This window comes from Ammodytes marinus (genome assembly GCF_949987685.1).
Source record: "Ammodytes marinus genome assembly, chromosome: 4".
Classification (NCBI taxonomy): Eukaryota; Metazoa; Chordata; class Actinopteri; order Uranoscopiformes; family Ammodytidae; genus Ammodytes; species Ammodytes marinus.
Window position 1 is genome coordinate 20,041,596 of NC_137233.1, and position 10,632 is coordinate 20,052,227.

At 43.1% G+C, this 10,632-nt stretch overlaps 1 protein-coding gene across 1 annotated transcript; it reads right to left on the reverse strand.

Annotated features, from left to right (window-relative positions):
• Positions 1 to 625: 625 nt before the first annotated feature.
• Positions 626 to 10,419, reverse strand: klf15 (Kruppel like factor 15). Its single transcript, XM_080026471.1, has 2 exons — positions 9,119 to 10,419; positions 626 to 2,441 (listed from the first exon to the last, which is right to left on the reverse strand). Exons 1-2 carry the CDS (start codon positions 10,369 to 10,371, stop codon positions 2,273 to 2,275), a joined length of 1,422 nt encoding a protein of 473 aa, XP_079882597.1. The 5' UTR covers positions 10,372 to 10,419; the 3' UTR covers positions 626 to 2,272.
• Positions 10,420 to 10,632: the final 213 nt, after the last annotated feature.

Genomic DNA, 10,632 nt, shown 5'->3' on the forward strand with positions numbered 1-10,632 from the left:
ATGTATTATCAGTTCACTTACTGTGCCTGTTTGCAGATGCATTTGCTAATATTTAGTTACTTAGAAGCCAGCACTAGCCTGTTGTGGTACTGCGCCGTTCCAGTGTAAATGTATGAAGTTTATCTCATGAGCCAAACCAGGTGTGGCCTCCTGTACAGTATGTTAATGTCCGTGAGCAGTTGTGAAGGTAAACGCTCTCCTACAGCAAGACGGATCATATGGGATGAATTTGCTATTGCCTCCCCCCACCTCTCTCAGCTCTTTGTGTTCTTAGCAGCCCCTCTCCCCAAAGTAATGCATGCTCACACACACATGCTCACCCCCTACATACTGTATTACACCATTACTGATTGAGACTCTGCGGAGGACCAGATACCGAAAACCAGACCCCATCAACAACACCCGCATATCATCAGCATACACTTGAACAGTCTCCATATGGTAGGAGGAGAGCCAGTATACCTTCTTGCATTTTCAACTTATGACGCAGCAAAACAGTCAGGTATTGGTACAGCTTAGTAACCACAACTCAGACAAATTAGCTTTCTTTTCAGTTTTATTTGTAAATACATCTCCGATAGAACAAAGAAAAAAATATATTTAATATATCCATATATAATGAAACGTTAAGGTAATGTGCACATTTAGGGGTTGACACTTAGAAATCTGATTTGTTTTTAAGATATGGTATCAGACCAGTCTCTGTGTGTGATTCCTGGACGCAGCGGCGACGTGCACTCCTGCATATTTACATACATTCATAGGATGCGATAAAACACTTGTGGTTCATTCACAAGCGTTCCAAATTCAAAAATTGAATGAAAGGAATGATGGGTTCAGGTTGTGTCCCCCCCCTGGCTTGCTTTCTCTTCACAATACATTTATCACACATGGACGGCATTGACACTCCCCTTCATATTCACACAGGGGAGTCGGCACACGTATAGCAAAGAATATCTGACAGCAAATCGGGGGCATTATAAAGTGTGTTGTGGCCTCAAAAAGGGGGATGTTGTGACTACATTTCCCAGAAGCTTATCCTCCTGGTAGTTCAGCACCATGGTGTTTAGTAGTGTGTCCATCGATGTCACATCAACATAGCATAGCTGAGGTTCAAAGGCTGTCACGGTGTTCTCCAGTAACAGATAAAGCAGGGGTTGAGGCAGATTTTTGTGTGACAAAAATAATCGTTTCAAATAAAATTAGCAGACTGAGACATTATTGAGGTCTGGGGGCTATAACGGCCCACATTATGTCACCTTTTTGAACAGTCACTGCAACACCCCATTCAAATATGGATCACTAAAAAGGCCTGATTTCTCCCAACCATTTTGGCTCTCCGGTAAGGATTTTATGGTACAGTAAGGCCAGAAGAATGAGACTATTAGAAGACCAGCACATACTGTATCGTAGCTTAATAAAACAATGATCAAAGTTCATTGAACACTGATCAGAAAGGCTGATTTAACAATCACTGTGTGTTCAGCCTTTTGAGTTCGGGTTTCACTATTGCATTTCTTGTTTTGCTCTGTCCATCACCTCTATCACATAAAACATGTGAGAGGAGTCCTGGTAAGCTTCTCATGAGATTTCCTTAACTTTTTTTGCAATCAGTAGTTCATGTCCACATTTTACAACAGGTCTCACATTGCGCACCAACACTAAGTTGAATAACAAAGGTATTATTCAACTGTTACTGTCAATGAACTGTGGTGCATGGCAGCAGAAAAGTAGGACAAAGCTAACAGAGAAACCCCCCACAGGCGTGACCTCTGTGGACCCCGGGAAGAGTGACTACTCCTCTGGTGGGAAAAAAACTGAAGAGGATTCTTTTGAATCAAACTTTCCAAAAACCATTGCATAAGATGAGGAATGTCCAAGACAAATTGGCAGCTTTCTAAGAAGATTTAAAAGGCAGTTGTAGAACTGGACACGCATCGGGGGTATTTACCATGGCTAATCCAGTCTGAACCAAAAGTAGGCTTATCTTATCTTCTGCTGAGGACAGCGATAAGGACAAAACAAACCACCAACAGCAACAACCTATAGCTGATAACAGCATGATAACTGTGTCGGTTTTCCTTTTGTTACAATAAATTAGAACAATCACAGGCGGCTGGAACAAAAAAAGTTATAGGCGTGCCTCCACTCGCGTGTTCAAATCGTCTTGTTGAAGGCCCCATGTGCGTACACATTCACACCTCCTGTAGATCAGAGGGAGAGCGCTGTGTATTCCTAGTGATTCCCAGTGACGACAGCAGTGATATGAGGCTCAGTTGGCAGAGCGTACTGTCCGGCTGCTTCGTGGAAAGCGGTGGACTTTGATGTGTTTTGACAGGTGGTCACTGCGGGCGAACTTCTTCTCACACACGGAACACTGGTAGGGCTTGACTCCGGAGTGGGAGCGCCGGTGTCGGGACAGCTCGTCTGACCTGGAAAACCTGAAGAGAAGAAGAAAATGGGTTTTCAGTATTTGAAATATTTTTATGAAAAATGTCAACATATTTATTCACAAATCACAACCAATAATACCACAGTGACAAGACAAACTCATTTATAAACAGAAACAGATAACAAATAAAAAAGACATAAAACATCACACATCACATAAAAAAATAAATAACAATTAAATAATACAAATTAAAAATTGAATGGGAGGTGTGGGGGGTGGGGCGGTTTAGGGTGCTTGATGCTTGGAAACAAAGGTGTTATCATACTACGAGAGGAAGTGTTTCAAGACTCTACAGAACTTTTGCACGGAGCCCCTTGTAGAGTTTCTAAGTTGTTCTAACTTGAGATGTGACATTATACTCTCCACCCACTTAGCGTGTGATGGTGGTTTGACCGATTTCCAGTGGGTCAACACTAAACGCCGTGCCAGTAGTGACATAAAGGCCAACGCACCACAAGATGTTTTAATATTGGGAAAAGACAATCTGATGACCTCGTACTCGACTTGGCAAAATCTCAGTCAGGATTTGAAACTTGATTTTCACTCTAAAGAGGCGTTTCAGACAGAGGCTGAAAAGAGGAGATTCAGCAATGGCAAAAAATATGGCAAAAATGTTTAGTTTTTTTCTTTGGACACCACACCATGAAAGCAGTTCAGAAACCCATTTTACATTTTGAACCTGAAAAGTACCATAATATGTGACCTTTAAATCATCTATAAGTTGTGTAAATGGAGCTTACTAGACTGACTGTAAATGTGAAAACATTTCAAATGGCAGAAGTTTAGGACTTGGGCTTATTGGTATTGACTTGGGACTTCATAACCAAGACTTGAATCACAGTAAATTAGTAGGCCTATATAATTTTGCCAACTCCCCGTTTTTCCCAAACATATACACAACATCCGCCAACGGCATACATCTTCTCAATGAGCCACACTGCTTAGTTATCTTTAATGTGCAAGAATGCTTTACATGTTGATGCTACAACTCATTTGGACCAGCAAAAAAAAAAACGGGCTAGCATGCCAGGCATACTCTATTTGGCTGGGTTCCACTGGGACAGCTCTGGGGCTTCTTTCCCAGCAACCTTAGTTCTCTGGAAGTGACTGTCCCCTGCCAGCCTCTCAGATGTTACTCTCCTGACCCAACAACATGATGACTAGATACAATCACACCCTGCAATTAGGCTGCAACTCATATGGAGCTGCAGTAGAAAAAGAAAATCTAGATGCTGGATAAAGCCAGAGTTAAAATCTATATTTAATTTTAAAAACATATTAGTGTCCAACGTTTTTACAGACGAGATTATGGATACATAATGGATACCTTTTTTTATTTAATTTTTTTTTTAATATCAATAAAATACTATGTACAGGTCTTAAAGATGCATTTTCTGCATGTTTAAAAAAAAGTATCAATTATAAACACATGAATAAATCCTTGTCTAATAACCTTCAGAATAGTGCTATGGATGATTATGGAATGTTTAGTTGATGTAAGTGCATTAGAAACTAAGATTTTTGGTTCAGAGTATTGAAAAAAAGTAATGTTGAGATACACGAAAACACAAAACTCCTGCTCCATTCATATTTGACAGATGATTTGACTTTCTGTCCAGTAACATCTTCTAACCATAGGACTGACTGGGATTGGGATCTCAGAAAACACCAAGGAAAGAGGTTAAAGGTGCATTATGTAACTTTGGGTGTGTCACAGAAGTGAACATTATAAATTCTCATAATTGAATAAACAAATTTCTCACAGGAAAATTCGATCCGTAGAACACTATTTGAAGTTGGAAAGCTACCTGAAAAGTTACTGTTTCTCTGTTGTTGTTGTTGTTTACAGCAGCAGGGCCCACAGTTCTGTTTCCAAACATATTCTCATCTTACATTTAGTGCAATGATCCTCAAAATATTTTTTTTTTGATTTATGATATAATTGTTCAACACTAAGATTTGCGTGTAGAGTAAATACGTTTTGTAGACTAACTGCAGGCTCTGAAAAATGTAAACAAATCCACCTCCTCTGAAACAGCATAGTGCACCTTTAATGGCTTTCATGAATTCTTCCAAGTAAACTGTGTTCATCCAAATCTAATGTAGAAATGGTTTTCCAATAGTTTGGTGGAGAAGCTCAGTGAAACAGAAAAAATGGCACACTGAAGTCTGACATTCCAACATCTGGTTTGCATCTGTTGCTTTGCAAAATGACAAAGTAGCAGAGCAACAAGAGAGGATTTTTATAATTTTTAATCCACTTACAGTCCCTGAATGAATCAATTTGTTTTTATTTCCTGCTGTCAGCTAAGGGAGTTTTGAGGGTAAATGGTGGAATTCACGTAATTTTACTTCAGATTAGAAATGCCCACACATTGCACACTGGCTTTTGCCTGGCACCTTCTTCTGACTTTGAAACAGAATGGATGAACGGCTCCAGGACGACTGAATGTATTTTGTTCCTCTCTTAAGCATCCCCCTCATGTGTGGGCACATAACTCCCAGACCCCCCTTACACCCTCTAGGGAGTCCCCAGCTCCATGCCTCCTCCAACAGTCAGTCTAGAGGGCTTGAGTAACAACTCTGGGCCTGGGTCTGATGAGATCCTGCTCTCTGTAGAAGCCAAAGTATGCACCAGATACTTCCTTTGTACTCCAAAAGATATAAGATTTTACAATGCTTTTTTCCAATCTGCTATCAATATAAATGTGCTTAGTTGAATGGTTCTATGGTAACACTGAAGCAACAAACTATGCTGAATGGTTATAGGCCCATAAGAAATGCTTCTCTTTTTTTTAAATATGTGTTGTACATGTAGGGTATTAAATTGTGGGAGAGGTGTGTTTTATAGGACTACTAAAAAAAACTTGGAAGATGCAAAAAAAACACTGCCGATATGCTTATTTAAACTGGTAAGGGTTTGAACAATAAATAGAACAGAAAGCACCTGGCAACACAAACTGTACACACTGATTTACATAATGTCATCAACACTTCAACACAGGGCTGCATATGTGAATCAGAGCAGCTTTCTATGGGGTTTGCCACTTTGCAAAGTCATCACACTAAACTTAAGAACTTGAAACCAAGTCATGGAAGAAGATTGAACAAGTTGTTGCTCACTATAGCATGCCCCCACAAAACAAGTCATGGTTAATTTTGTTTGAAAGTGCTTGGATCTTCATGCTACATTACCAAAGTAACCATAGATTGGTGATGCAAGTATCCAGTATACAGTGTTAGCATGGAGCAGCAGAGCCGCTGATCTACAGTAAAGGATTGGGGACATGAAAATGGTTCTGGTGTCCATGTTCCCCACAATAGTAAGGGGCTGGTTACATGATATGCAAAAGTATTCCTATGTTTGGGCAGTTCCTTTACATGACAACAACGTTTTTGGGGGCGGGCTGAAAATGAAATAGCCAAACGGGTCGCTGTGGAAACGGGTGACTTCACAGACCCACTTCCCACATGTATATTACGTCTATCTACAGGCAATTTAGTACAAAGTTGCAGCACCAACTACTGGCCTGGCATGCATATTACAGCATTTAAGCTGCATGTTCAAGCAGATCATATTCAAAACAATGTTGTGTCTGAACGCAGGACTTTTTCTAAGGAAAAACTTTTTAATTTTAAGCCAAACCGTTTTCGTGTAAACATGGCCTAAGAGCTATACGTTGGCCAGCAAGACAATCTACTGGTAATCTGAAATGAGAAACTTGAGGAAGATTGATCTGCTGTGCCTGAGATCGTGACATCGTAAAACATTTCAATATCCAGTAGGGCGCTCAGTGCATCTTTCCATGTAGAAGTTCCCCTGCCTGTTGCTCAGAGTTTATGAACAACCTTGACTGATCCCACTCTTCCTCTTTTCATGCAGCTTGGCAGCCTGGACGTTCCTCGCCCACAGTCATGGTAACTATTCAACACTTTGGCTTTGTTTCACTCCACTTCCTCACTGTCGCCGCCTTCAAATGATTGTGTGCAAAACTAAACAGGCTCTCTTTTCTCCCCCTCTATATCTTGCCTTTCTTGCTTTAACCCCCCCCCCCCCCCCCCACACACACACACACACACACACACACACACTTTTTCCTCCTGTCTTTACTTTAACTAAAAAAATCTCTGTTACCCTCTCTCTCTCTTCAATCCATTTGCTCAATTCCCCTCACAATTTCGCCCTGACTTTGTTTCCTTTCGTCGGCCCCCTCGTTTACCACAACACATACAGTTACACACACACACACACACACACACACACACACACACACACACACACACACACACACACACACACACACACTGCTTCTGTCACAAACTTCCATCCAAACTACATCCTTCCTTTTGTGTGTACAGACAAGAGCCCTTTGTTAGTGGGAACACACAGCATTGGATTACTACCGCACAAATGTCTGCAGCTCCCCTCACATATTAGGAAAATACAAGTACCGTGTGTGGCTCGTTGCAAGGTTGCCAGTTTGGACCAACACAAAGCTTTTAAGGAATGTAATTGATTTTCAGTAAAAAGAAAAGTTATTTTTAAAAGTGGACCCTCCTCCAAAACTAATCTCTGCAAGTTGTGGCTTGAAGGTAGAAGCCAAATGACATAACAGTTCGCTGGTTGGGGTAATTTTCTCACATGTTCATGCACATGTAGATGTAAGCATAAAATGTGCATAGATCGATTGAGCCGTTCTACGCAAAATGTGAAATGGAAAAGTAAGCATTATAGAGAGAAATAATAAGTGTTAACACATCAGTTTGGTATAGCAGATGGCCCATGAGCCTCAGTCGCTTCGCTACATAGAAGAATTCATAGCTACAGTATGTACATGCAAATCGGCTGTAGCCAACACCACATTGTTGTTACAATAGTTGCTGACTGCTTCCAAAATGGTGTGAGAATGTAGAAGTGAACTGACACAGCAGATGTTTTACTAGGTTTTTACTATTTGGGGTCAAGCTTGGAAAGTGAGCTGCATGTCATTTTCATCCCTTCACACTTTTGATGTACAATGTAGTGTACAGTCAACAGTCTGATGTAGCCAACTCAACTTTGGCAACTTTGGGCTCAAGTCACACTCCATCACACACACACACACGCACGCACGCACGCACGCACACACACACACACACACACACACACACACACACACACACACACAAATACACTGACTAATGCAATAAGACAGTTTATTTTAACGAGTGAAGCAATTGCCTCACTAATGAACACATCCAAGTTTCCTCTCTGCCTTTCTCCATTACACACAGCAGGTTCCAAATTACATCTTTGAATCTGATTTATACTTAGCATATACAAAATACACACAAATACACACACACACACACAGAGACACACACACCACACACACACTCTCTCATACTGCCCCAGCAACTGTGGTGGAATGTAGAAGTAAATGTACTTATGAGCCGTGCTTAAGTACTATATTTGAGGAAGCTTTTACTTTTGATACTTAAAGAACATTTTCCTGATTATACTGTATATTTACATCATTAAGTACCATTTTCCAGTAATGGATCTGAACCCTTCCAGCAACCCTGGCAGCAGCATATTGTGCCTATTTGAGTGCAGCCCACATGATCCGTCCCAGATTTAGTTAAAATTCGCCGAGTGCCGACAAGAAGTGTGATTGTGCAAACAGCAAACGTGTCCATATTGCCATCGCCTCACATCGTTCCAATTAACACTTGGCAAGGCTTTATGACAGCCATTAAAATCTCTTCAGCTCCAGGGTTGGGTAAAATTGAATGATTTTGTGTTTTCTATTTTTGATTAAACAACAATTGAGTGGCATTACACCAACAGAAACCCACTATATATTGAACCTTATTACTCAGGAATAACGACTGTCATGTTATAGAGCTGCTTCTCTCACTTTTAGTTGCTTGGAGCTTTGGGAGGCAGTGTGTGTGTGTGTGTGTGGGGGGGGGGGGGGGGGGGGGGGGCGTGTGTGTGTGTGTGGGTGTGTGTCTGGCTCTCAAGACCCCAAGTCTCCTCAACCAGTGCTAATATATGACCCTGAAGGCAACAGGTCAGTTCAAGTGTCAGTTGAAATCTGCCACCACCACACTTGGTTCCATTGAGCAACATGAAACCATTCACACAGCACATAGACATGCACCGCTGACAGAGAATTACTGCTGCCTCCAAACTGGCCATGTGTGAACAAATGAGGGTTAAGGCCTATTGAATCAGGCAGACGCACACTAGAGTCTAGCTGTTTTTGGCTCAGATCTGAGAACAAACAAACCTTTAAACACACTTTATGTAACCACCTCTGAGTGTAACCTGGTACAATCATTTGGAATGGGCAAAGATCATCCTGTCTGTCTGTGAGTTAGATATTTGATGTTCTCATAAAGTGGCCCGTCTATTTGAATGCACGTGTTGAGGCCAGACACTGCAGGGGAATAGGGTCAAATTCTTATCTATAGATATCAAATTCTTTTTTTCGTATTAAAACATTTTGGACCTTTTATTTCTAGTATGAAATAAGACATATTGTGGATGCAAATTAGCCCAACTATCCAAAAATTGACCAGTGCTTGAAAAAAAAACAAAGATGTTTCGCCTGTAGTGTCTTGCCTTCAATATACATATATATATACACTTATGGATTCAGTTCAGTAGAAGTAACTCACCTCCATCCACAGCCCTGCCAGTTGCAGGCGAAAGGCTTCTCCCCTGTGTGCCTCCTTAGGTGGGCCTTCAGGTGGCTGCTCTTGGTGTACATCTTTGTGCAGCCGGGGAAAGTGCATTTGTGCATTTTGATAAGGTCCGCCACCGGGTTCTTCTGAAATTTTTGACCCCCGACGAAAATCCCAGCTCCCTGGCCGGCCGAGCCGTCGCCCTGGCCCAGGGGTTTGGCCGCGATGGGCACCGGAGCGATCCTCACAAACTTGTTGGAGAGGTTGAGGCCGGTACAGGGCAAGACGTGGGGCACCAGGGCAAAGGTCTGACCCTGGATGTTAACCAGCAGCTGAGCGATTTTGATGTTGTCCGACACCGGGGAGGAGGGCTGTAAGGACGGGGCCGGGGTGAGAGGCGCTACTGTGGGCTCCTGCTTGATCTGAAGGGGCTGCATCTGTAGAACCACCGGCAACTCATTACCGTTTGTGCCACCGTCAGTGTCTTCCGATGAGGGTTTGTTGACCGATGCCTTCTTGACCCCTGTGTTGGATTCATGCATGGGGAAGACCGATTCACTTTTGGTCTGACTGGAGGCGACAGTGGACCCATTGGCGGTGGGGACAGTTTGGTCTGAATATTTGGCCTCCGTCTGGAGCTTCGGCTCAGGGGAAGCTTCCCTGCACCACTCCAGGCCAACTTCCAGACCTAGAGCCTCCTCCAGTCCCACTCCCAACCCCGGGCAACTCTCTCGCATCATCTCCTGCTTCATGGTGACCACCTCCATGTTCTCCTCCAGGAACTCTTCAATCTCCTCCAGCGTGGGCTTGAAAGACTCTCCCAGATCTTCCTCTTGAGTCTCCACGTTGGACCAGGCCAGGAAGTCAAAATGTTCCACCTTCACAGGCTCACGTTTGGAGGCAGAGTCCCAGAGAAAAGTAGATAACGGCATGGGGGCCACAACAGACCCTGCAATCACATTGTTGGCCCCGCCTAAAGAGGCCTGGGACAGCAGATGATCCAGGATGCTGTCCTGGCTCTCTGCACTGGAGTTGCTGCCATAGCTGGAGCTGAGGAGCTGGGAGTCTGGGCTAGAGCAGGAGCGAGGGCTGGACGACTCGCTCAGGTCGTCCTCGGAGAAGGGCGACGGCATGACCTGGTAGGAACCCAGGTCCGTCACCATGTCTGACAGACGGTAGGCCTGTGGAGAGCCAGCATAAGCAAGAAGAAAAGAAGTCCCCTCCCTAACTGAGGAGTGATCTACCATCCCTGGATGATGGAACCAAGCTACTTACTGTCTCTTGAGAGTCTTGTGTTCAGGGGATGATTTAGTAAAGAGAATTACTTTCTTCTTGTGCCGCTGGGAAAGTTAAGGCCAAACAGACCCGAGTTCACCGAGGCCACGCAGCTCGTTTCCAGTGAGATATAGGAACACCTGGCGTGCTCTCTCAGGATAGAGAGAGAACAGTGAGAGTCGGCGAAACACTCTTTTACAATCCAAGGTCTCTCCGCTCAGGATACAGTGTGT

Bases quoted from the DNA above. Each gene is read 5' to 3' on its own strand.
- klf15 (XM_080026471.1), bottom strand. From the start codon at position 10,371: ATGGTAGATCACTCCTCAGTTAGGGAGGGGACTTCTTTTCTTCTTGCT. The intron at 2,442-9,118 runs GTGAGTTACTTC...TCTTCTCTTCAG, and splicing joins TGGCAGGGCTGTGGATGGAG to GTTTTCCAGGTCAGACGAGC.